The 26,857-nt window shown below is 43.6% G+C and overlaps 1 protein-coding gene and 3 non-coding genes across 4 annotated transcripts in view; all 4 read right to left on the bottom strand.

The window, feature by feature from the left end:
- Positions 1-1,086: 1,086 nt before the first annotated feature.
- On the bottom strand, positions 1,087-1,159 carry Trnaf-gaa (transfer RNA phenylalanine (anticodon GAA)). The gene has a single exon. It is a non-coding gene; the product is annotated as a tRNA-Phe (tRNA).
- Positions 1,160-4,140: 2,981 nt separating this feature from the next.
- On the bottom strand, positions 4,141-4,213 carry Trnak-uuu (transfer RNA lysine (anticodon UUU)). The gene has a single exon. It is a non-coding gene; the product is annotated as a tRNA-Lys (tRNA).
- Positions 4,214-8,460: 4,247 nt separating this feature from the next.
- On the bottom strand, positions 8,461-8,533 carry Trnaf-gaa (transfer RNA phenylalanine (anticodon GAA)). Its single transcript has one exon. It is a non-coding gene; the product is annotated as a tRNA-Phe (tRNA).
- A 10,245-nt stretch (positions 8,534-18,778) lies between these two features.
- Osbp (oxysterol binding protein) overlaps positions 18,779-26,857 on the bottom strand; it is a 30,913-nt gene continuing 22,834 nt past the window's right edge. The window contains exons 10-14 of the mRNA XM_050137548.1: positions 24,392-24,495; positions 23,431-23,526; positions 22,187-22,368; positions 21,130-21,350; positions 18,779-21,046 (exon numbers count right to left, since the gene is read on the bottom strand). Coding sequence (XP_049993505.1) covers positions 20,904-21,046; positions 21,130-21,350; positions 22,187-22,368; positions 23,431-23,526; positions 24,392-24,495 — 746 coding nt within the window. The 3' untranslated portion in view covers positions 18,779-20,903. The remainder of the gene's footprint in view (positions 21,047-21,129; positions 21,351-22,186; positions 22,369-23,430; positions 23,527-24,391; positions 24,496-26,857) is intronic.

Here is a 26,857-nt window from a genome sequence, read left to right as displayed (position 1 = left end):
GGGAGAGGAGTGGGGGGAGGGGGAGAGGAGTGGGGGGAGGGGGAGGGAAATGGGAGGCTGGGAGGAGGCGGAAACTTTTTTTTTCCTATTCTCAATAAAAAAAAAAGAAGAAGAAATATCCATAAGTATATAACCAGAAACATCACACATCTACCCTGCCATCACGAAGAATGAGTTCTGATACCTCTTATGAAAGGCGAAGCTTGGAAAGCGAGGTAGGAACACTTTCTTAGCCAGATTCCCAGTGCTCTCTGACGGGCCCTGATTTAGGAGACTTGGCTGTGGAGGCAAATGCTTTCAGGACTGTCAAGTCGGTCACTGAAACTTGCAGGCTTAGCAAAGGGACAATATGGGGTGGTGGTTGGGGGACAGACCAAGACGAACAACAGCTGGTACGGCAGACACATGTTCAAGCTATTTTCGGAGCCAAACCGCCATCTCCGTGAGTTCAGCTTTACCTACTTGCGAAAGACTATCACAGCTGAGCTTGTTGACTGCTGATGTTCTCCTAGAAGAGGGGCCCGGGGAGGGGTCGTGGCATCTACACCTGAGTTCCCAGTCACTCCTCCCCACCGGTCATATGCAATTTTAAGCGTAGCCTCAGAGAGGAACTAGAGTATACAGCTGGAGGGGATTGGTGAAGGGGACTCCACATACCCAGCCATGGGGAAGCCATCATCCAGGTGGGATTCAAACTGGTGGCTTCTTCGTGACGCTCCTGCCCATAACCCCTCTCCATGATCTGTAAATAACCCTAATAAGCTCATGGGTTTCCCGAGATGAACTATGATGTAATCGATTTTTGGTTTGTTATTGGAACCTGAGAAGGGGAGGTAGACCTTGACAAGGCCGCTTCCCCAGGGCAAAACGTCCATTGACTTCCACCATAAAAGATCTTGAGCCGTCTATTACTGCTAGAACCTCATCTTCTAACGACTAAAAAGAAACCACCGACTCTTTGCTTGTTTGTGTCTCACATTCCCAGAGATGATCTTTGTCTTCACAACACTAATACTGACTATTTGTACTGGAATTGGGAAGAAACGCCAGACTCCAGAGACAGAAACACTAACAAAAAGATACCCTTGCTGAAACCCGGGATCGAACCAGGGACCTTTAGATCTTCAGTCTAACGCTCTCCCAACTGAGCTATTTCAGCAGAGGTATGAGGGCTTTTTACCCAGTCCAAGGGAAATTTAGAGGAAAAAAGCAAAAAATTTAGGTTGACCGTACCTCTAAGTTTTGAATCTTTACCTTCACTTTTAGAGGTGTATGGTTTCTAGTCTTTCCGTTTTCCGAACAACGAGAAAATTAATTCCTACCAAGGCTTGTTCTGCCGCGTCCCCGGTTACCGTCTCATTTAGTTCACAAGGTTTCTCGAGTCCTAGTCAGGGTCCCAAAGGGAGTACCTGGTGTGTATGGCAAGGCCTGAAGTTCCCATTCAACTCTCACGTCTAACAGCAAGTCTACGCGATCCTAATTCTTAACGGAGTAACCAATTTGTCCTCAGTCATCCAGATCCGCCCGAGTTCTGAAAGGTCAGGGTCGAGACAACCTCAGTGTCGCCTTTTGGAGAAGGGCGCATGCAAACCATAGCTGAAAGCGGACAGCAGAAGGGGTAAGAGAAGGAAGCCGTGCTCTGCACCAGCCCAGCCTGGAAATGATGGGAACGAAGAGCGAAGAGTTTCAGTTGCCCAGCGTGGACTAGTTTGCACTTTCCAAGGGTGTCCCTGAGGCAAAGGAGTCTGGGTATTTGCTGCAGGCACCTGCTGTTTCTCTGGGTGCCTTCTCAGCCACGAGATCCGCGTTCGGCGATGATGACTTTGTATAACTTTTGTTGGATATTGCAACTTATACCTATGTGCAACTTCTACAACTTCATACATATATGAACTGCGTTCTGATTACTGTAACCCCTTAGCCTGTCTAGCCTCCCTGGCAGCCCTACTATTAATTAGGCTCGTGCCCACATTCATGTCTGTTGTTTGTGTTTTGGTTGGGTTTCGGTTTTTGAGACCTACTGACTTTAACCAAGGTCATCTGTGTGATGTTTAAGAATCCTTCATAGTTTAGTGGGCGCCTGGATGGACACACAACTGAAGACCATGAATGCCATTCCCTTCCCCAGAATCCACCCTGCTGGCCCCTCTTCTTTGAATGAGCGGCCACTGCTGCTCATTTAACAAATACCCTCGCTGCTATGGGCCTATGATTTTAGGTATACTGTGTACATGTTTCTTTGAAACGATCCCTTACCCGTTTCAACATATGTTTATTATTATTATTATTATTATTTCATCACTAGATTAAAAGCTCTTAGTAATTACCACATACACCTGCCACCTGCTTGCCTTTAGACTCTGAGCCTGTGAGAGTGCATTCCGATCTCGTTTGATCCTTGCCTTTATGCTCTAAGCCTTGAGTGCATTCCGATCTCATTTGCTCATTTGATGACGGGCTTATGAGATGGAAGCCGGGATAATTACTCCCTTACTTCTGAGAAGGCTTCTTTTAGTGAGGAAGAGGAGGTCGTTGTGAGGTCGGTGTGGACCCTGGGGGAAGCATCCCTGTGAGGAGGGTGAAGACCTTGCCTCTCACTTGAGCGCCACCTCCATCTTTTTTTTAATTATTATTATTTTTATTGAGCTCTACATTTTTCTCTGCTCCCCTCCCTGCCTCTCCTCTCTCCCCTTCAACCCTTCCCCAAAGTCTCCATGCTCCCAATACTCAGGAGATCTTGTCTTTTTCTACTTCCCATGTAGATTAGATCTATATAAATCTCTCTTAGGGTCCTCATTGTTGTCTAAGTTCTCTGGGATTGTGGTTTGTAGGCTGGTTTTCTTTGCTTTATGTTTAAAAACCACCTAGGAGTGAGTACATAAGATAATTGTCTTTCTGTGTCTGGGTTACCTCACTCAAAATAATGTTTTCTAGCTCCATCCATTTTCCTGCAAAATTCAAGCTGTCGTTATTTTTTTTCCGCTGTGTAGTACTCCATTGTATAACAGAGGAATCTAAAATGGCTGAAAGACACTTAAGGAAATGCTCAACATCCTTAGTCGTCAGAGAAATGCAAATCAAAACAACTCTGAGATTCCATCTTACACCTGTAAGAATGACCAAGATCAAAAACACTGATGGCAACTTATGCTGGAGAGGTTGTAGGGAAAAGGGACCACGCCTGCTTTGCTGGTGGGAATGCAAGCTGGTACAGCCCTTTTGGATGTCAGTATGGCGATTTCTCAGCAAATTAGGAAACAACCTTCCTCAAGACCCAGTAATACCACTTTTGGGTACATATCCAAAGGATGCTCAATCGTGCCACAAGGACATGTGCTCAACTATGTTCATAGCAGCTTTGTTTGTCATAGCCAGAACCTGGAAACAACCTAAAAGCCCCTCGACCGAAGAATGGATAAGGAAAATGTGGTACATTTCCACCTCCATCTTTGCACTTCCTAGCTCACCAGGACATTCTAGGCTTTTCGCGGGCGGCTTACTTAACTCCCCATCCAGAGAGGAGGAGGTCGACTTCATTCCGTGTACCACCTGAACCAAGGGAGACTCGATATTTGTTAAGCAAAGGATGGTTTCTCCTCCCAGGGAAAATTGCTTCATCTCGGGGAACTTGTACCCAAACTTCTTGTGTTTACCAGTTAATTTCTTAAAAACCCTGCAAGAATGTGAATGAGAGTGTATGAATTTATCGTAGGTGTGCGCTGGCTTCTCGGATCTGCCCCAGCCCAGGAACGCACTCTCCATTACGATGACCCCTTTCTTCCACTAACAAACAACTCTGCCTCGATTTCAACATCTCGCGGTAAGCATGGGCACGCTTCGGGGCAGGGGACGTTTGAGCTGGTGTGAAGAGGAAAGCTGCTCTATGTGGGGTTTCAGTTCCCAGAGATGCGTCTTTTCCTAAAAGCAGGCTGGGACGATGTAGGCAAACCCGAGACAGCCACCCGTGGGGCCGAGGGACAGTGGCTGTGTCTCCGAAACTTTCGAGTTCCTTCCCAAGTAGCCACGAGGCTTGTGGTGTGCTCGCCAGGATTTTTGCATTTTTTTTTTCTTTTTTAAATGACATGATGTCTGATACCCTAAAATGAGTAATCCTAGTAATTTTTTAAAAGAAAACACTAGCGCCCGAACAGGGACTTGAACCCTGGACCCTCAGATTAAAAGTCTGATGCTCTACCGACTGAGCTATCCGGGCTCACGAGACGTTGCTCTGGTTCAGTATTTGAAGACTCTTACCGCTTCTCTGGAATGTACTCTTACATAAAATTATTTGACCCTTTTGTGTTTAACACAATAGCTGGGCACAGATCACGTGAGAGTGAGAGGAAAGCAAAATGGATTATAAAATGTAATGATTCAGTTGCTTACCATCTGGATACAGATTTCTTAAACACTCCCTCTTTCATTTAAGCCTTGTTCTTTTAGCCGTGAACCCCGAGTTCTGCAAAAGTATGTGGCGGGAACAAAAGCCACCCGCTAACAATTGCCACACTACGTGTTTGTTCCCCTAAACCCAGAAAAAAAAAATAGGCTGAAACCACTGGTTACTGCTGTCAGACTGCCCTTTCATCCACCAGATGACTTTCAATTCCCCATCCCGAGTGCCCAACTCAAAAAATACATGCACAAACCACAACAGCCGAAGAAAGCCGCCTTGGCAGGCCTGGAGTCGGAATAAACCCTCCCAATTTAACCCCCGGCCCCGCCCAGGGCCAACCTTGCGCACGCGCAACTCCAACCCTCGGTACGCTGCTCAACACTCCCATCTTCTCTGATACCACAATATTTTATTTTTATAGCAGACCCTGCCACAACCTTTCGGCCCTCTGGGCCTTTGCTGGTGGGTGCTCCTCCCTTGCACCTCCCTTTCGGTTCGTTCCTTATCCCCAAGCACCTGGAAAGGAGGAAGAATAATCCCTGTTTTGTGCGTTCTCGGATGACGTTCTTTGAACAAAAGAAAAAACCAAGAGAAAAATAAGCAAGTGTATAAACACGTGCACTTCAGAGACACGAGAGATATACAGACTCAGGGGATGGGTGATTCTTCAAGTGGCTCAAAGTTCCAGTTTGTATAGCACCTTCAACAAGAAAAAATAATAATGAAATATTTTCGGATGAGTGACAAGATAAAGGAAAAGGACCTTATGTCTCCAGAGCAACACATAGAAAGCAAATACATAGGAAATTAACAGTAGATAGAGGTAGTTAAGAAAGTCTGTTGTGTAGATTCCTCTGGTGCCATCTGCAAGCTGGTAAGAATTTAAAATCGTCTTTAGTTGACTAATCTTTGTCCTTCAAGATAGAGGGGAGGGGGGAAACCATTTGGGCACGGGTGTCCTGCTAACGTGCGATTAAAGAAAAGGTAGAGAGTTTTCCATTGTATTGTCTTCTTAACTTTCTAGGTAGGACTCAAACTTTGCGCCAAAGTGGCAAGCTTGGGCATGGTGTGGTCTCCTCCCTAGCACACCCTGGAGTGCCATCTTCTTTGGGGTGCCCCCTGTACCCAGCTGGCAAAGCATCATCCGGCAGAGTGGGTAGATAAAAAAGGCATCTGAACTATGCCTTGCGAGTTGAGCGAGGTGACTCAGCTGTCCTCTCTACCCTTCTTGCTTGGGTCCCAAGTGCTTCCCACAGGTGTCCTCCCTCCTGCTGGGGCGGGGGAGGAGGGGACGACTGAAACTTGGACAGGGCAAAAGTGTATGATTCCCATTTTTACTAAAGAGCCCAGCCTCCCCCTTACCTGTGTATAAAAGATGCTGAAGCAAGCCGTCAGGTTGCTCCTGAGAAACAAAACTGAGTGGCTACAGTTAGAGTCAGAGATGAAAATAAAAGAGACAGATATTTTTAAGAACGTAATACAAGTACTTGTGGGAGCTTTAAGTTCAAAACCTGTCGGGGCCCAAACTTCCTCAGTCGCCCTAACTCCTGGTGCTGACAGACCTGGGCTCTGCTCAACCTTGGGCAGGGAGGCGTCTTTGGCAGTGGACAGCGGTCGATGGCGAGATGTGCAACTGGTCACAGAGCTGAGAATAAGAGACTGCGACTGCTCAGCTAAACAGGACGTCTACATCAACCCCACCATCACAAACGCTTAGGGAACCTTGCAAAACAGGAGCCAGAAAGAATGTAAGCGCCACAGGACGAGGAGGCGGGGTGTGGCTGTCTTTAAACCTGACCTGGCTATCAAATTCAGCGCATTTCTATGCGCTGCAGCTGTGGCTACCTACTCAAGGCCTGCACAAAATCAAGCCAGCCCAAATCCCCTCACAGATAGATAGATGATCTCCAGGCCCCACACCGTACTGGAGTTATTGGCAGTGGATAGTTGCTGGAGGAGGGAGAATCGAACTTCCCTGAGAATGTGACCACTGGGAGGTTTCCCACACCCATCCACGTAACTCACCAGACTAAGGGAAAAAGAAAAAGTTACAAAGAAAAAAAGAAAGAAGTGAGAAGTTTGGATGGGTGCGCTGGGGGGCTATGAATGGAGTTGGAGGGAGGAAGCGGGGATAGATACGATTATATTTCATTGCACGTATATACTCTATTCCCAAAAATTAAAAAAAAAAAAAAATGCTGGGCAGTGGTGGTGCACTTGGGAGGCAGAGGTAGACGGATCTCTGTCAGTTCGAGGCCAGCCTGGTCTACAAGCGCTACTTCCAGGGCAGGTTCCAAAACTACAGAGTAAACCCTGACTCGAAAAATCAAAAAATGAAAAAGAAAAAGAAAATCTATAGGGCAGTGTGACAGACTTAGTATCTGTGAGAGCTTTGATGTGATGAACCAGTCTCGATTCCAAATGAACACAACGGGCAGCCAGCCAGAGATTCAGGCAGGCAGGGAGGCAGGCATTTTGTGTCGGAGTTTTTAGAATTCCTTTCTCATTAGAAGTTCACTTTTTCTCTTAAGGGTTTCAAATGACTGCACGGAGCAAACTACAATATGGAGACTAGTTGGCCTTGCTCAAAGTCTGCTGATTTGCATATTACTTACAGCATCTTTTTAAAATTACATTTATTTATGTATGGGGGGGGGGCAAACCCACATCCCACAGTGCTTGTGGGAAAGCCAGAGAACTATTTTCAGGGATCAGTTTTCTCCTCCCATCAAGGGGATCCTGGGGAATGAATTCAGATCCTGAGGTTTGACCACAAGCACCTTTACCTGCACACACACACACACACACGCACACAAGCACCTTTACCTGCACACGCATGCACGTACGCACACATGCACGCACACCATAATAACATCATCTATATTGGTGTTTAACCAAATAAACCAATAACCCGGCACTGTTGTCCAATTCGGCACCTAAAACTACTCATAGCCCACGTGACACCCATCCTTCCTAGTTTGAACTGCGCAGTTTGTTAGATGATCATTTTGGTTTGTTCTAGTGTTTGGTCATCCCTGGAGTTTCAAGTCTCTCACCAAAGCACACCCTTCCTCTCAAGAATTTACTGACGTGATGGATGAAGCCCCGCATCATCTAGCCTCTTGGCGATTAACAAAAGAGCAAGAGTCGGTGTGCAGAAAGTTGCTGGTTTTGTTGTTGTTGTTGTTGTTGGTCTTACCGTAGTGTAACTCCTTAGAATGTGAGACTTGGATCTCAGTGGTGTCCGCGCCTGGCTCAGCCCGGCACCTGTCCACATAGAAAGCTCTATTGACTCCTCTGAGCTTTGCTCCGTTGCCTTCTCCAGCGGCTGACTCGTGGATTTGGTATTAAAATCCATTCCAAAGCCTTCAGAAACTCTTCTTTCCCACCGCAGTTCAGAACTGTGCCAGCCTCTAGAGGCCTGGGCAGGTATGGAGTCTGTGGGGAGGGAAATGAAGCGGGGGTGGGGGTGGCGGTGTGACCCAATCAGGTCAAAGATACAGATATACTTGTAAAAGCTGTGACGCAGTGAGGCTCAGCTAGTTCTCCCTCTTAAACTCAGTTCATCTTGAGTGCTTGAGGTCTGGGTACAAGGTGAAGTCGGAGGGCAGAAGGCTGTATAATAGAGGTTTTCAATGTAGCAGAAGAAAATATAGTGCATATATTCCACGGAAACGACGACATTTGTATTTTCCGTGCAAAATTTGGGACAACGATTATTCTAAAGGGTTATGTCTCTGAAATTCACCTTTATTTAGGTGTGCTGTATTTGGCCTGATAACGCTAGTGTGACCTGAACCGGAAAAGGATCCCTTCATTCCCCCGGACTCGATCCACCATCTGTCTGCGGGTTTTGGTTATTGTTATCCCAGCTGAACATACGCCGTATACCACACTCTTCCGAGAAGGGGCTTAGTTGAGTACAAGTCAGGGCACGCTAACTCTACACTATACAAAAACGAACACAGGAACACATGATATTAGTGTAAGAGGCAGCTCAGTTAACGACATACATAGATCTGCTAAACGTGAGTCGTAGTCCGGGTGAAACCGTATAAAATCACTGCCGAAACCCGGGATTGAACCAGGGACCTTTAGATCTTCAGTCTAACGCTCTCCCAACTGAGCTATTTCGGCCACGGCTGAGAAAGCCTTTTAACCTGTATAATTATGAGAAAATACTGCTTCATAGTCATAAAGCAGGTAAGTTCAGCTAAAGACTGGGTATTCACAAGCCTCACAAAAGCGATGATGCAAGGACTACCTGGGAAGGATTACAGCTCAAGTGAGTTTTTGTTTTCTTTTTTAAATTATCCTGCAATTTGCTTCTCTGTATTAAAAATACTTGTGTTTGTTCTTGTTTTGAGACAGGATTTCTCTGTGGAGCCCTGGCTGTCCTCAAGCTCACTCTTGGTACCAGGCTCACCTCGAACTCAGAGATCCGCCTGCTTAATGATTTTTTTTTTAGTTAAATTCAAAGAATACTTTAATGAGGATTGAACTAGAGCTTCATGCATGCTAGGTGGTGCTCTAACACTGAGCTACAGCCCCAATTCAGCTCATGAATTTTTGAGTTTGAAATTCATGGTAGTTACAATTGTGAGCTTTATTAAGGCACACCATTGACCGGATGGGCACGACACCAGCTCAGTAGATCACCCATGCCCCAGATGTGATGATGTAGAACAACATTGCAATGATTATATACACATATACTGGTATTTTGAAGGAAGCAAATTTTATAAGGTCAAGATGTGACCTTATTTTATTTTAATTTAGCTTATTTTAAGTTTTAATTACTATGCCGAAGAGAGCCATGAAACAAAAATGCCTCTGGTCTGCAAGCCCCTTGCCCGAGGACAGAGAGTTCCTGAAATGCTGGAGGCTGTTGTTTATGGGAGATAGCAAACCACATGTTTTCACTCCCCTTAACAAGTTTGTCGGACCCATCTGCATCAGATGTGCTTGAACACATGTGGGCAGGAAGTTCACAGGCAGATTATGCATCAGAGGTACGCTTGCCATTGATTGGATGTAGCCTACAGGTACATCAGAATGTATGCTTACCCATGATGAAAAATGCGGTGAACTATGGGTTTTCCTTCTTAAACCGCTGTCAACTGTGATTCTGAGCCATTTCCCAGGAACCTGTGTATGAACCTAACCAGAGTCCACCCACTTGGCCAGTATTTAATTAAAACTTGCTTCAAATTGTGGTAGTGATCTTATTCTCGATCAGGGGGATTAACAATTTCTCTTGTAGAGTTTTTGCTTTATTTTTATAGATGCCATCAATTTGAATGTCAGAAATAGTTACAAAATACTGGAAAAAGATGGCAAGGCCGAGAATGTAAGCTGCCCTGAGTGTGATTCCCAGTGATCACACAACACACCCTCAACATTTGCAAACTCTTCACATGATATAGACTTTGCATGTCACCTCAATAGCAGTTATAGATACTTGAGAAATTGACTTGGCTCTGACCCCTTTCAAACTCTAAGAATCAGCTCTGGATTAAATATACCCCTGATAGGCTGGTTCTATCCCACCCAACACACATTTCACAGCTGTACTTTCCTTGCATGCTTTTAATTTAAAAGTACCATAAGGCTAGTTAGATAATCCAGGTTTTCATATTAAATTCATCATAAGAAGGGGAACATGGGTTTATTGTAACTTCAAAAGAAAAGATTACCTTGGTTTAGGGTTTGCAAAGACAAATTAGAGAGGGATTCCAGATTGCCTTTTTTCTTTTTTCCGAGATAGGGTTTCTCTGTGTAGTTTTGGAACCTGTCCTGAAACTTTCTCTGTAGACCAGGATGGCTTTGAACTCACAGAGATACACCTGCCTCTGCCTCCCGAGTGCTGGGATTAAGGACATTCGCTACCACCACCTACCTAGATTGCCTTTTTCAAGAGAGTGAGAGAAACAGATTCAACCAATGCCCATCAAAATCCCAGCAAAATTCTTTAAAGACCTCGAAAGAATGGTACTCAACTTCATATGGAAAACTCAGGATAGCCAAAACAATCCTGTACAATAAAAGAACTTCTGGAGGCATCACAATCCCTGACTTCAAACTCTACTACAGAGCTACAGTACTGAAAACAGCCTGGTATTGGCATAAGAACAGACAGGAGGACCAATGGAACTGAATAGAAGACCCGGATATCAATCCATATAATCTTCTAACACCTGATCTTTGATAAAGAAGCAAAAAATATCAAATGGAAAAAAGAAAGCATATTTAACAAGTGGTGCTGGCATAACTGACTATCAACATGTAGAAGAATGAAAATAGACCCATATCTATCACCATGCACAAAACTCATAGAAGAGAAAGTGGGAAATACACTTGAACGCATTGGCACAGGGAACAACTTCCTAAATAGAAGCCCAGCAGCACAGACACAGAGAAACAATTAATAAGTGGGACTTCCCGAAACTGAAAAGCTTCTGTAAAGCAAAGAACATGATCAACAAGACAAAACAACAGCCTATAGAATGGAAAAAAATCTTCACCAACCCCACATCAGACAGAGGTCTGATCTCCAAAATATACAAAGAACTCAAGAAATTGGACACCAAAAGATCACATAATCCAATAAAAAAAATGGAATATAGACCTAAACAGAGAACTCTCAACAGAGGAATTTAAAATGACTGAAAGACACTTAAGGAAATGTTCAACATCCTTAGTCATCAGAGAAATGTAAATCAAAACAACTCTGAGATTCCATCTTACACTTGTAAGAATGACCAAGATCAAAAACACTGATGGCAACTTATGCTAGAAAGATTGTGGGGAAAAGGGACCACACCTGCATTGCTGGTGGGAATGCAAGCTGGTACAATCCCTTTGGATGTCAGTGTGGTGATTTCTCAGCAAATTAGGAAACAACCTTCCTCAAGACCCAGTAATACCACTTTTGGGCATATATCCAAAGGATGCTCAATCATGCCACAAGGACTTGTGCTCAACTATGTTCATAGCAGCTTTGTTTGTCATAGCCAGAATCTGGAAACAACTTAAATGCCCCTCGATCGAACAATGGATAAGAAAAATGTGGTACATTTACACAATGGAGTACTACACAGCAGAAAAAGTTGAATTTTGCAGGAAAATGGATGGAGCTAAAAAACATTTTGAGTGAGGTAACCCAGACACAGAAAGACAATTATCACATGTACTCACTCATAGGTGGTTTTTAAACATAAAGCAAAGAAAGCCAGCCTACAAACCACAATCCCAGAGAACTTAGACAGCAATGTGGATGCTAAGAGAGACTTACATAGATCTAATCTACATGGAAAGTAGAAAAAGACAAGATCTGAGTAAATTGGGAGCATGGGGACCTTGGGGGAGGGTTGAAGGTTGGAGGGGAGAGGCAGGGAGGGGAGCAGAGAAAACTGTAGAACTCAATAAATATCAATAAAAACAAAACAAAAAACCGACCTTCTATATATACAGTAAAAAGAAGTTTGCCTCCCTTGTGAGAGAAAAAAAAGGGGGGAGAGAAGAGCACATCTGAGGTCTGGGGCTGACACGCCTCAGCTAGATGTTGTCAAGGTTTTTACAGACCCAGCAGTCTTGTTTAAACATCTCTATTTGGATTTTTCTAGGTAGTTGTGATGGGAAAATCCTGAAATAATGCCCAGCTAACCAACCCTCCAAATACCACGCCACCAGCAAAACAAACTACATAACCAATGGGACCGTTAATACGATAGGGTTTGCCTGTTATGGTTACGTTAGCCTACATAGCACATCTGACTGTAAAATATGCAATTACCTATTAGTCATAGAGGGTTCTGGGATGCTTATCTTGATGGTCAGATTGCTTCCATTGAAAGATGCCTACAGGGTTAGTAAGCACCCTTCTGAGGAAGTCCATGAGGCTGTTTCTAGAAGGGATGAGATTGTGGGGACTTTGACCTAATCACTGGTTTAAGCAATTGAAAGATTCAATATTGAAATGGGTCATTAGGTAGTGGGAAGTTAAGGAAGTTGTGCCTAGGTGGAAGAAATGGATCTCTTGGGGTAGGGGATAAGGGGCATTTCTTAGCCCTGGTCCTTCCTGTTTTCCTGGTTATCTTGTTCCATCGTATTCCTTTAGCAATGATGGTCTGGCTTGCATCTGGCCCAAAGCCAAGGAACTAGCGACCCATGGGACTGAAATCATGGAGTAAAAGAAACCCTTTTCTGCTTTACTGTTTCTCTCTGGTGTTTGTTGTAACAACAGGGTGTCTGTCTGCCATAGCAACAGGGTGTCTGCCCAACACAGGGTCATTCGGCCACACACAGAAGAGACTGAAGTTAAACAAGCAAGAAGGGTGTAAAGTTCCCTGGCTTGAAGCTGGAGTCCACCTGGTAAGGAATGCAGATAGGCCCTGGGATGAGACTGACTCCTAGCTGACAGTCAACAAGGAGGATAGTTCTTTGCTGCAACAAGAAACTCAAGGATGCCAGCAAGGATGGATGCGTCTGGAAGGATCTTCCGTGACTCGTCTCCAGACAAGAGCTCTTTCCATCTCATGAGACCCTAAACAAAGAATCCAGCTCTATGGTGTGATTCCTCACCTCCAGGACTGCGTTCATAAACAGGCCTGGCTTATAGTAGTGAGGTGTGTGGCAATGGAGAGCCATTATCAGCTGTATAGACTTGATGTATGCAAGACCAAAGGTGACTTAAATCACTGGCCAAGTGATTATCTGGCATTTGGAGCAAACCAACTCCTTCATAGTCATATTTTAGATATAATGACACTAATTATATAGTACAATCATTACATATATATTAGCCTAACCCAATTGTGTGTGTGTGTGTGTGTGTGTGTGTGTGTTTGTTTTTAGAACTGGCCAAATGATTTAATCTGTGGTTTGGTTTTTCTTAGTCTCCCTTTATCAGTTCTTAGATTACATAGAAGAACCATATTTAAAATTATTTCTCCCACCAGGTCACCTGGGTACATGCCTGTTTGTAATCCTAGCATTTGGAAAGTAGAGGAAGAAAGATCAGGAACTCAAGGTTATCCTTAGCTATATAGTCAAGGTAACCAGGGCTATGTAGAAAATTGGAGGGTAGTCTAGGCCACAGTAGACCTTATCTAAAAAAAAAAAAAATGTTTTTTTGATATCTCCACAGGTACCTCCAACAAAGCATACCCCAAAATGAATTGTTTCTCTTTCAAAGTCCTTTACTTTTTTCAAATTTTTCTCTTCTGTGTATTGGTGCTTTGCCTCTGTGTATGTCTGTATGAGGGTGCCAGATCCGCTGGAACTGGAGTTACAGGCAGCCATGAGCTACCATGTAGGTGTTGGGAACGGAACCCAGGTTCCCTGGAAGAGCAGCAAGTGTTCTTAACTGCTAAGCCATCTCTTCAGTCCCACTTTCTTTCTTTTATTTTATTTTGGAGTTCAAACTGGCCTGGAACTCATTCCATATAGATCAGGCTGGCTTTAAACTCATTCAAGGATGACCTTGAATTTCTGATCTTCCTGTGTTTGCCTTCCTAGTGCTAAGATTAAAGGTGTGAGTTGCAATGTCACAAATTATTATTTTTTTATGTATACATGTTTATAGCTCAGGGTGGGTGTGTCCATGCTGGGACAGGTGCCTCTAGAGGTCAGAGAGCATCAGATTCACTGAGCTGGAGTCTAGGCAGGGATGAGCTAGGGATAGGATTCAAGTCCTCTGCAAGAGCAGTGCAGACTCATAAGCGCGGAGCCATTTCTCTAGTCCTGAAATTCATGTTAGCATCTGTCTCAGCTGGGGTTTCTATCTCTGGGATGAGACATCATGACTAAAGCAAGTTGAGGAGGAAAAGGTTTATCTGGCTTATACTTCAACACTGTACTCCACCACTGAAGGAAGTTGGACAGGAACTCAAACAGGGAAGGAACTTGGAGGCAGGAGCTGATGAAGGAGTACTGCTTACTGGCTTGCTCCTCATGACTTGCTCAACCTGCTTTCTTATAGAACCCAGGACCACCACCCACCATGGGCTTGGTCCTACCCTTTCAATCACTAATTAAGAAAATGCCTTACAACAGGACCAAATGGAGGCATTTTCTCAACTGAGGTTCCCTCCTTTCAGATGACCCTAGTTTGGGTCAAGTTGACTTAAGACTAGCCAGGACACCTGATCTTCCATTTAACTTTCCCAGGTCAGGGAACTGCAAACCCTTTCCCCCTTGGCTCTCTAGTCACCTGCCATTCCACAGGCTGTGCACCCACTTAGAATTCCTCTCCAGCCTCTTAACTGGTCTTAGTCATAAATGGGTTTCTACCTGAAACTCAATATCCTGCTTTTCATTAGTTAACAAACAAAATCACCAGGTGGTGCACGCCTTTAATCCCGGCACTCGGGAGGCAGAGGCAGGCGGATCTCTGTGAGTTCGAGACCAGCCTGGTCTACAGAGAAACCCTGTCTGAAACAAAAACCAAAAACAAAAAAGCCAAGGCTGCTTCTAACAGCGCGTGAAACATTCTGGGCTAGGAGGGCATAAGCTCCAACGCCTTGTTTAGTATTCTTTTTTCTTTTTTTTTTTTCTTTCTTTTTTTAAACTTGAGGACAATTTCTCTAGAGTTTAAGAGAAAAACAGTACAATCTAGGTGAGAATACCAGGAGAGGTAAAGGGAAAAGTTAGGCCTGGAAGGCAGGGTGTGGTGGCACAAGCCTTTAGTCCCAGCACTCAGGAGGCAGAAGCAAAAGGATATCTGTGAGTTTGAGGTCACATAGAGAGCTCCAGGAGAGTCAGGGCTACACAAGGAAACCCTTTCTCAAAAAGCAAACAAACAGGAGGTGATAGCACGGTCTTTAATTCCAGCACCCAGAAGGCAGAGGCAAGTAGATCACAGTGAGTTTGAGGCCAGCCCAGTCTACCAAGTGGAGTTCCGGGACAGCTAGGGTTGTTAAACAAAGAAACTTTGTCTGGAAAAAAAACAAACAAAAGCAAAACAAAAGCTAGACAAAGTATAGAAATAGAGACAGCTTATTAGAAAAGGAAAAAAAAAATTCCTGGGAATGGAAACTAGTGAGCTGAGCAAAGTAGCCACCAAGGCTAGTAAATTTCTTGACCGTAAACTAACAATGCATATAGTCAATGCCAGCATGCTTGTTTGGACCTTGCTCTTGCTCTTCCTCTTTGTCTATGCAACACATTTACACAACCCTTTCCCTAAAGCCTACTTAACTTTGCAACTCAAGGCTTAAGTTCTAGTTTTAGAAGCCTTCTCTGACAGGCCTCGATTCACTTTCTCCCAACTCCCTACAGGCTACAGTGCCTCATACCACTGGCCAAACTTGATTGCAATTGGCTGTTTACCTAATCTCTTTTTTGCTATTTGTATTCCCAATCGTTTAGATAACAGACTGGGGTAAACGTACAGAGAATGAGAGAGAATGAGGGTGAGTGAATGAATGGCTGAGAACATTCCTAGCCATCTCCTAAAATGAACTTGTTTTTTAGTAACCTCGAAAATCACCTGGTCAAGCTCAGAGGCCATGACCTCTACAGGTTATCTATGGGAGATTCTGAGTAATTGACCTTGGTGCGGGGATCAAACCCCAGGTCTTGATATATTCAGTGGCACTCTAGAACGACACCCATAGCCCTTAAACTCTTTAGGTTCTCTGCTTTAAAGGCCCCTCGTTTGGCCACTCAGCTCCTTTCCTGAAGGAACAAGGAACCAGAGCAGTTTCAAAGGGTAGTGGGACTACGGTTCCAGTGGGTAAGGAAGAGTGAGGACGAATTGTATGCTTCATTATTTACTTATTTGACGGGCTCTCATGTTGTTAAGAATGTACTTGAGCTATCCTCCTCCCTCCATGTCCAACGGCTAGGATTCACAGGTGTGCACTACCATACCTGGAAGTTCTGAATTTAGGAATTTAGATGTTCATAAAATGTATTTTTTTTTTTTTTTTTTGGTTTTTCGAGACAGGGTTTCTCTATAGCTTTGGAGCCTGTCCTGGAACTAGCTCTTGTAGACCAAGCTGGTCACAAACTCAGAGATCCGCCTGCCTCTGCCTCCCGAGTGCTGGGATTAAAAGCGTGTACCACCACCAACTGGCTGAAGTATACATCTTTAATGAACAAAATCCAAAGATTTTCTGTACCGCTTTTTAAAAATTTATTTTACTGACCCTGTAGAGGAAATTCTTGATGCATATGGGTTGAACAAAGTTGTGGGACTTTGTGTGTATGTGAATGCAATGACTTTTTATAAACAAGGGAAGAGAAGCGCCTAGGTCATCATGTCAAGGCTGTTTTCTCTCTGTTTTCTCTCCTACTGGCTGTAGGAATGAGCCTCCTTTGAGATCTGGTTAATAAGGGAGTGAGGACCTTGACCTTGGCACAGTACTTGGTCCTGGCGGGGAGAACTCCAGGATACTGGAGTAAAGTTCAGCAGTGTTCTGGTGTGAGTCGTTCTCTAGTCCTCTCATTATCGGTACACAGCTGTTCCAGAGCTGGTGAGTCCTCCAGCACTCGCTCCTAATTCCTTCAATGTGGGAGTGGGGAACAGTGGTTGTCTTTCTCCTCAGTGTCCTCTCTTCTCTTCCCACATGATGGATTTCCTCTGCTGCTTTTCAACTGTGTGGAAATGAAGGCTGGGAAAGACGAAGATGATAAGCGCCAAAGTCATTCTTACTTACCTAAAACAGCATGGTGAACCATCTCTGTGATGAAAGTCTGTATTGCCCTAAATTTGGGGGACTTTAAAGGTCCGTGAGTGCAATGGTTTTAATTTTTGCTGAGCCGTAATGTTGAATCATGTTGGATAGACTATGACTCTCAGATCCATATCCCATCACATTAGTAGATCAAAGAGGGATCGTTACACGCTGTGGCTGTTTGATTGCCCCCTAATGTTGGAATTAAATTATGTAACGGTGCTCTAGATCTCAGCACAGGATTGTTATACTTAGTAACTACTGCAGGGGTTTTCACCTTGCCAGAAAACAAAACAACAAACCTTTACAGCAATTTAACCTTCAATCTTGTAATAGTAATCAGGCAAATTGAACAGGTTAAGTGATTTCTCTAAGAACCTGTTACAGAAACAATTGCTAACAACACAGCTAGTTTTGTTGATATGAATCTGAAAAATCCAGAATCCTGGAGGCTGAATTTCTAGGATGTTCCTTGGGGCAGGGCCTTAAAAGAAATGGCACTAGCCCTATGAGCCTGCGCAGACAGCGGAGCACTTCAGCAGCAGCCTGTGTCACACAGGCAGAAGAGGTTGTGAGGAGAGTCGAACCGTTTCCAAGCCAGTTATCCCCCTAGGTTAAGAGAGGTCATAGCCACACCCAGCTTTGAATTCCAACCCTAACTAACCAATCAGCTCTGCGTGCATGAACAAATTTAGTTTTCGGGGTCCCCCCTTTTTTTTTTAATCCACCGTCAGAACAATCCTAACTCTTAAAAGTTATGTGACCAAGGAATGAGTTCCTCTCAGCTCTCAGTACTCTAGACTTGGGGCTCCTCATGGCCCGGATGCTTTGCTGCATTCTCTCTGACATGGCTTTCTAGGCCCATATCCTACTATGTCTGTCCTCTTCCAGAGCCTGGATTTTGCAAAGGAAAAAGTAAAATGTCACTGCTTGTAAAAGGTCTTTTTGCTTTTGAGGCAGGACCTATGTCTCTGGTTGGTCTGGAGTTTGCAATCTTCCTGTCTCCCATGTGATTGCCTACATCAGCATTCCTGGGCTTTTATTTGTTTGAAACTTGAGTTCCTGGGCTCAGGAAATCAGCCCCAGCCTCCTGACTGCTGGAAGACAGGTGTGCCCCTTCATTTTGAAGGTCTTTAAAACAAAGTACAACTGCATATGGTCCCAAAGGCTGGGTTTGAACCCATACAGCAAAAAGCTAAGAATTTCGAGAATTCAACTTTTACTAGATCCCCTTGCCCCCCCAGGCAGGGCTGGGATTACATTCAGGCCAGGCAGGACCATGCTAGGTAAGCCCTCTCCCCCTAAGCTATAGCCTCATCCCTACATTTCTGAGGGGAGAAGGCCCAGAATCAAAACTATTAGTTATGTTTCCCTATGCTAAGACAGTGGCAAAGATCACACTGCAAGGTGGTAAGGCTATTCTGCTCATGGGCCTAGACTGATACTGAAGAATTGAAATCTAGGAACTTGAGAGACGGCTCCTTGCAAGAGGCCCTCAGTTTGGTTGCCACATCCTACATGGTGGTCCACAACCTTTCCACACATTCTTCTGGCTTCTGTGGTCACCAGAAATGCACATATCACACACACACCCTCACTCACCCACATACCATTTCCAAACAGAACACATCACCACTGGCCAGGTCTCCCTCTCTTCACCACTATTTCCTACCTAGTAGGAGTAGAAGCAAATCAGACAATATAGCTTTTTAAAAATTATTTAATTTAGTACGTTTTTTTTTTTTTGAAAAAAAGCAATAAGGCAAAAAAACTGAAAATATATTTTCTTGTTTTGCTTTCATGTGACTTTATTCCATCTTCAGGACTTCTAGGCTTCTTCCGTTAGCAGGGATCTGGGAATCAAGCTAGAAATGTAGTGCAGATATAGAGGGAAGGGGGCTAAAGCAACAAGGTTCCTTGGGAAATTTCCATTCTATTCAAAGGCTCCAGAGATGGTGCCCATTTTATGGACCTCCCTGGAGTAACCCCTTGTGCTGGGAAAAGCCTTCTTAGGAGGAAATTCCCCAGTGCTCAATCTTTGATCATATTTGACCTAGGCAGGGAGAGCATGGATGCAGAGGATGACTAAAAATACTAATTTACCCAGTAAAATCCAATTTCCTGAAGGGATAGCTTCCTCTGGAATGGTATTTTCCCCACGGACCCACAATGGCTGAGGCTCAATAGTTAAGGAACAAAAACAAAAATATTAACAAAAAGTACATAAGGAAGGCACCTCAATTTATGACCCTCAACCAAGGGTGGGTTGCACAAGGGTTATGTTTCTGAACAGGAAACTAAAATTAATACAGAAAAAACTAAAGGAAGCAAGCCAGGGCCCAGCAGGCAGTTCCCAAAGGGCACAAGGGCTCTTAGCTCACATCCTTGGAAGAAAACTTTTGGGATTTAGCCTGAGCTGGCTGGGACATAAGGAAGGTGGAAATCACCTTCCTGACTTTCTACCCATACTCCTAAGGAAGGAAACCGAGGCAGGAAAAAGACTAGGACTTCCTTTCCAAGAGCCAGGTGGTCAGGGAAGCAGAGCTGAGGCAGCAGTGGATCACCATGGCACGAACCCTCCTCCTCATCCCTGTTCAGTAAGCGCCACATGTTTGGGGTTGCAGTGCCCCTCAAAGGTGGAAAGCAGAGGAACATCGGCCCATATTAATACATGTCCAAGAGAGTCCCAGGGAGACAGGTGGTATATAAAAAAAAAAAAAATCAAGATTCTTCATGGGAAAGTAGAAAACAAACAAAAAAAATTAGATTTTTCTCTACACATACACACACACACACACATACACACACACATATATATAATATACAGATGATTTAACACATTATTCCAGAGGTGGTTCCATTCCATGGGACTTTCAAGATGATGAAAATGTTTGTTGCAGAGAAACTTCTCTCAAATTCTGAAAGGTCAGGCAATGTTTAGCTCCAGAGTGTGGCACAAACCCAAACTGGTACTGTGCCAGGAGAAAAGCCAGAAAGGCAATGAAAGACGGGATGGGGAGGGGCTGGGAAGGTACAAATGGCTAGCAGTCTTCTTCCACCCTGCCTGTGTTCTCAGAGGTTCTCCACCTGAGGAAGACCATAAAACCCCTTCATAAAAATAGTGTGGCCCTCTTATCAACTATCAAAAGAGGCCTCTGGTTGTTGTCAAAGTAGAAGAAAACAGCAGAGGGGTGTTGTATATGCAAGTGAAGACAAAATCTCCAAGAACGTAACTCAATATTCCAGCCCTGGAGAACAATCTCTCCTGCAGATGCTCCCAAACCTTAGTTATTTACACACGCCGCTACATTAAACCAAGCCCATGTGTGAACACACTTCCTAACATGAGACCTGTGCAAGATGCCTCTGCTGATTAAGTCTTAATGTGTTTCTTTTTACAGAACTTTAAAATCAGTTCTTGCTCTGAACAGCACCAAAATGCTCATGAATCACAATCTTATGCAGATCTTGGCTGAGCAGGACACTACAAGGGAAGGGTAAATGACGTCATCTTATATTGGGTCAGAGGGAGAAGACCACGGACACTTACTTGCCTTTACAGATGTAGAGTAACACTAACTTTCAGCCACTAAACTGCTCCCTTACAAACATGAGTTTCTACTACGTCGATTTCAGCGTCAATCAGCTAAGGCAACCAGCCAATCACCACCATGGGTGTCTGCTTCTGGTGATTGATTTGGAAAAAGTGATTGGTTAAGACAGACAAATTTGAGGAAAGCACTTGGTAAGAGTCCCAACTGCCAGCCTTCCTGCACATCCTCTGCCGTCTTCTCCGATCGACCCTCTTCCTTTGAGTTACAGCCACTTCAGAAAATGTCTGGGCAAGAACCCCAGTCCTGCTTTTCCTTACATTCCCAGTATTCACCCCTATAAATGTGAGTTAGCTCCTTGGTGACAGGGTCCTTCTTCCGCTCAAACCACAGTGCCTTATAGGGGTCATATGGTGTGCCTAAAAGGGAAGAAAATGAAAATCAAGTTTAGAGCTGGCACTTGCCATGCACAAGAAATCAGAGCAGGGGACAGGGTTGTTACCATCTTCTGTGGCTTTCACAGCTTCTGCTTCTCTCTTTTTCCTGGAGAGTCTCTGTTTTTCCTCTAGGCGCTGCTTCTCAGCATTTGCTTCATCCCAGCGCCCATTTTCCATCAGTCTCTGGTCAGGCCTCAACCGGCTGTCTGTGGGCGCAGTGCCACCTTCCCAGGCATTGAGAGTGAGGGCGAGCTCTGAGAAGTAGTACATGTTTTCTGCATTCTTCCTAAGAACAAACAAGACAAAGGAAAGGCAGCTCTAGAGCTTCAATTCAATCCAAGGAGCAACAGCTTGGAACACTGCCTGTATCTAAGTGTCCCACACATGGAAAAACTCCAAAGTCTTATCAGGTAACTCCAAATGAGAGAGCCAAACTATACCGCTCCCACCTTCCCAAGCATTACTTCATCCAACAGTTACTGCAGCATCTGCACTCAGAATTATCTATATTCATCAGGAAGAATAAAATCTTCAAAATTGCCTCATTTCTATTTCCTTTGCTTCCCTTCAGACCTCTTTCTGGGATGATCTGGCTATTTCTGTAGACATAATATATGATGATAACAAGAGACAAACAAACGGCCAGCATTTGTCTCCAAAGCTCTGTGTGTTAGCTCCTGGGGTCTGTGGGGAAACTGTTAGCAGGCAGAAAGCACCTTTCTTCCTTGGCTGCTCTGAATTGCTGTGAGAATGCAGGGCATGGTGGTGAAAGCCTGTAACCCAGCTCTTGGGAGGTAGAGGACCAGATCAGGACTTCAAAGAGCCTGAGCTGTACAGTGAGACCAGACATTGTCTCAAAAACAGAACACTAAATTATAAAGAGATTGTTTTGAGTGGATCTTAAGAAAGAAGAACTACAATTTGGTATATGTGTGGTGAGGTAGATTCTTGGAAGAAATCATGCTTCAACTCCTATCATGTGTACAATCTCTAGTAATCTCTGCACAGGTTCTGATCTCCCTGGACAGTTCCACAGACAACCACAAGAAAGCAGGCAGAACACCTTTATACTGCCCCAGAGTTATAGGCAAAGCCCCCAGGAGGCTTGCATGCGATACTCACGGTAAAGGATTCCTTTTCCACAGCATAACTCTACTTTCTTCTGCTTCATGGCCTCTCTGTCGACCATCACCCCCATTTTCCCCAGAGGCTGGCTGAACTTTGAAACAATCCATTTTCTCATCCCATGTCCCCAGGAGGGCAAAGTGAACTTTTCCTGATGGGTCCGTCACTTCTCCCGTCACCTACACGAAAAAGTCTTAGGGTAAATCCTAGTTAACCCAATTATTATAACACAGCCATGAATTCTTATTACACAGGAATTTCTGATGTAAGGACGTAAGAAGGAAAAGTACCTGACAAAGTTACTCTAGAAATTACACAGATCCACAAACCCATTTGAATCCTCAACTAGTCTTCATTTTTCCCCCATTTTTTAAACAGTTTCTTTGTGTAATCCTGGCTGTCCTGGAACTCACTCTGTAGACCAGGCTGTCTTCTGCTTCCCAAGTGCTGGAATTAAAGGCATGCACCACCTCCTGGTTAGTCTTCATTCCCACATGACACTCTGAATCTGTGGCAGGACCCGCCTGTGGTAGTAACAGACACCTCTCCTCTGCGAGTCACAGTGGTTCTGTCTGCACCGTCTTACTTTCCTCCATGCTCCACAACCACTCTATGACTGTGCTGTCTTGTCTTGTCTCTATTTTTTAAATAAGCTCATTTTTATTTAGATGTGTGTGTGCCTGTGAAAGCCACATGTATGCAGGTGCATTTTGAGATCTGAAGGTGTCAGATCCCCTGGAGCTGAAATTATAAGCATGTAAACTACCTGATATGGGTGCTGGGAATTCAACTCAAGTCCTCTGGAAAACCAGTAAGTGCTCCTAACCACTGAGCACCTCTCTCTCCAGACCCTGAACTTGTTTTTTTTTTTTACTTCATCTTTGTTGTTCAGAAGAAAGTGGTTCAATAATGCATTTGTCCCTTTTGATCTTTGGGGGAGTGGGGGTTTGAGACATGGTTTCTCTGTAGTTTTCGGAGCCCATCCTGGAACTAGTGCTTGTAGATCAGGCTGGTCTCGAACTCACAGAGATCTGCCTGCCTCTGCCTCTCGAGTGCTGGGATTAAAGGTGTACGCCACCACCTAGCTTCTTTCCATCTTCTTTATGTCTACTTTTCTGACACCCATATATAGGATACATGTCTTTCTACCTACCTACCTACCTCACTACAAACACACACTCACCAGCCCTTCTAAAGGATACACACTAAATGAAAAATACTTACATTTCAGCCTCTCTTACCTTTCTTGCTACATCCCGAGAGAAGTAGCTATAAGGAACAAATTTAAGATTACACTTGTCTCCTGTCTTGTGATTTACGATGTCAATCTCACCAGACTATAAAGAGAAAAGAATCATGGGTTAGTTTTATGAAGACTGACATAAATTTTACATGTGAGCGCTCCCTTGTTTAAAGACCTGGGGCACTGTGGAAACCCTCTGTAATCATTGTATTCAGGTTGAAATTAAGGTCAGACTGTTTGTGTGTCACATGTTGGTAACATGACTTGGCCTTCAGTACACAAGCTGAAATGCACATGTGGTAATCCACCCTTCTGAAGAAGTCCCTCACTAGGACTCTTCTAGAATTCCTGTGCTTAACACAAATTACAATTTCAAAATTCTACAGATCTTCCTATAGACTCCATTTGTTTGATTTTTTTTCACTCCTTTCTAGCCCTCAGATACTCAGCGTAATTCCACATCAACCATAAACCCTCCTCAGAAGATAATATAGTCTCTTTTCTGGCTGAGCTAGAACAGTCTTACCCCAAAGCTAACACTTAACTACACAGACTCTTAGCATGTCTCCTGTATTAGGCAATTCTATTATACTTGCAGCGTATACACGCCATATTTCTTCAACGGCACACTAATTCCTGCAGGGCCTTCTCTGACTTTGTAACGCTAGTGCCTAGGACACTGCAAATTCATTAAGAGCCGGGGCTATGTAACTCTGTCTCGCATTCCTTTATATTGCCCAACAGAGTCCTAGGAGTCACTAACGGAATGTATAATTTGGTCATTCATAAACAATAATTTGTAGATAGAATTTTACAGAGGTAGGACTACTGCCTGAGAGAATATCCTTTAAGAGATCCAGTAAAAACAGTCTGGGACTAGCTACTGGATCCTAAATACAACAAAGATTACCTGAAGAGGTACTCTGAAGTTCAGAGACACTTTGGGTACCTTTGCTCACCTGATCTATCCACAACTTGCCCACAATAATGTTGTGTACTGTTGTGGTAACTTTTTTCCAGGTGTAATGGTGCCCAGTTGCATGGAAAATACAATGGATGGTACCTAGAAGCAAAAGTGTACAGCCAGGTATCAGAAAAACAGCACCATGCACACTAGAAATAAGATTAATTTCCTTTTAACATTTCTTACTTTAAAAAGAAAACAGCAAGTAAATAAATAAAGAAAGAAAAGCATAACTTTCTTAAATGTTGTACTGGTTTACTTTTGTTTATCTGATTTTAAGTATAGGAATAAAATGATTAGGTGATGTCAGATAACAACTGGTGCACTTTAGCTAGGGAGTTGTAGAATACAAATTTCAAAATTTACAGAAAAAAGGCAAATGTGTCCCATCATGGGGAAAAAACAAACACTGTGAAAGGAACAAGTATGGGCAGTCAGGATTAGTAATCAGTTGGGGGACTGTAAGCAAACTACTTATCTATGGGTCTTAATATTAAGAGTGGAGAAATAGAGAGAGGAGAGCTTCAGAACTGGAACTGGATGTGGTCCTGGTTTTTCACTCCTACATAATAATTTGTCTAGGTTTGCTCTGGTACTAGGAGAATCTTTTGACTGCTGACATCTCTCAAGAGCGATTATCTTCGGTGGGTTTGATAGTTCACGCTGCCGAGGTAACTCGGTGGATCACTGACAGTTAATGCTAATGACATAATTCAGGATGAGAGCAAGACAGGTCAGAAAGTCAACCGTGTGCTGGCCCAAGTTGGGGCTTTGAGTAACCCATTATCATCATACTTACTAACCTTCAAGAAGGAAAGACAGATGTTGAATTAAATTTTACGGATTTCAATTAATTAAGTTCACATTATGAACCCCGCCCAAAACCAAAACACCCTCTGGAGTCCAAAATTCAAGAATAACACATCCTGATTCCTTTGGGGAAGGTCATGGAAGTGCTGTATGCAGAACCCTCCTTGCTTTAGCTTCCAAGTCTCTTTCATTCAGCTAACCCTGGTTTGTAGACAGAAGGACATCACTATATGTGCACCACTCTCCTGAGTTCCACAAGGCATTCCAGTAAGTTTTCAAAACTAATGACGCTGGAGAGATGGCTCAGTGGTTAAGAGCACTTTTGCCTTTGCAGAGGACACAGTTTGGTTCCCAAAAGCTACATAATGACTTTAATGACTTACAACCATCCATAACTCTAATTCTAGAGGATCTGTCTGACATTCTCTTCTGATCTCTGAGGACACCAGGCACACACACAGTACACAAACACATGTGCAGGCAACACACACACACACACACACATAAAATAAATAAATCTAGAAATTTTTTTTTCAATTGTCAAACCTAAGGGAACTTGGGTATCCCATAAATTTATAGCTTGTTGATCCAAAGTATGGAAAACTTTGCACACCAAAATTTGTGGCTTATATCAGAAGCAAGGACATTTTGGGGACTGTGCTCTTAATGTACTGAGACTGTAAATACTGTGGGTAGTTAAATGTCAGAACTGCACTTATAATAAATATTTTAATTTCTTTTGGCCAGTTTTATCATCTACAGACTTGGGAAAGCACATCCTGGTCAGCAGTAAACATTTTATTTGCTCACCAAGGTGCTTGTAATGTAATAAGTACTTAGCAGGTATAGCTTCCCAAATGATACTAAATTAAAATCCGTAGCAGGAGCAGAGGTATCTGAGAACTCAAAATGTGTATGTGTGTGTATGTGTGTTTGTGTGTAGTTAAGAGCACTTTCTGTTCTTGCAAAGGACCTGAGTTCTGTTCCCAGCACTCATGTCAGGTTCTCACAACTGCCTTCTTGTCTCCAGAGGCATCTGAACACTCAAGGCATACACACACACACAGATATACATATATACACATAATAAAAAGATATTTTAAAGAAACAAGATTTTACATTGAATTACAAGGGAATTTAATCAGCTAAAACAATTTTGAAAATGAACAAAACTGGAAGATTCACACTTTCTGATTTCAAGCTTATTAAAAACCATAGTAAACCGGGCAGCAGTGTCGCACACCTTTAATCACAGCACTCAGGAGGCAGAGGCAAGTGGATCTCAGAGTTCAAGACCGGCCTGGTCTACAGAGTGAGTTCCAGGACAGCCAGGACTGTTACATAAAGAATCTCTGTCTCAAAAAACCAAACCAAACCAAAATTAAAAACAAACAAAAAAAATCACAAACAAACCAATGCATACTAACCAAAACAATGTAGTACTGGCATAAAGACAAACAAGTTATGATCAGAAAGCCCACAGATAAGACCTTACATACACTCTCAAATGATTTCTGACAAGCGTGCCAAGATCATTAAATAGGAAAAGGACAGTCTTTTATTTACATGCAAAATGGAGCTGGACCTTTGCAAAATAGTATACACAAACATTAATCCCAAACATCAATTTTTTTTCCAAATGTCAAATATT

The sequence above is a fragment of the Alexandromys fortis genome, unplaced genomic scaffold (genome assembly GCF_014885135.2).
Source record: "Alexandromys fortis isolate MF-2015 unplaced genomic scaffold, M_Fortis_MF-2015_v1.1 scaffold_3, whole genome shotgun sequence".
Classification (NCBI taxonomy): Eukaryota; Metazoa; Chordata; class Mammalia; order Rodentia; family Cricetidae; genus Alexandromys; species Alexandromys fortis.
This window is presented reverse-complemented; position numbering and strand designations above follow the sequence as displayed.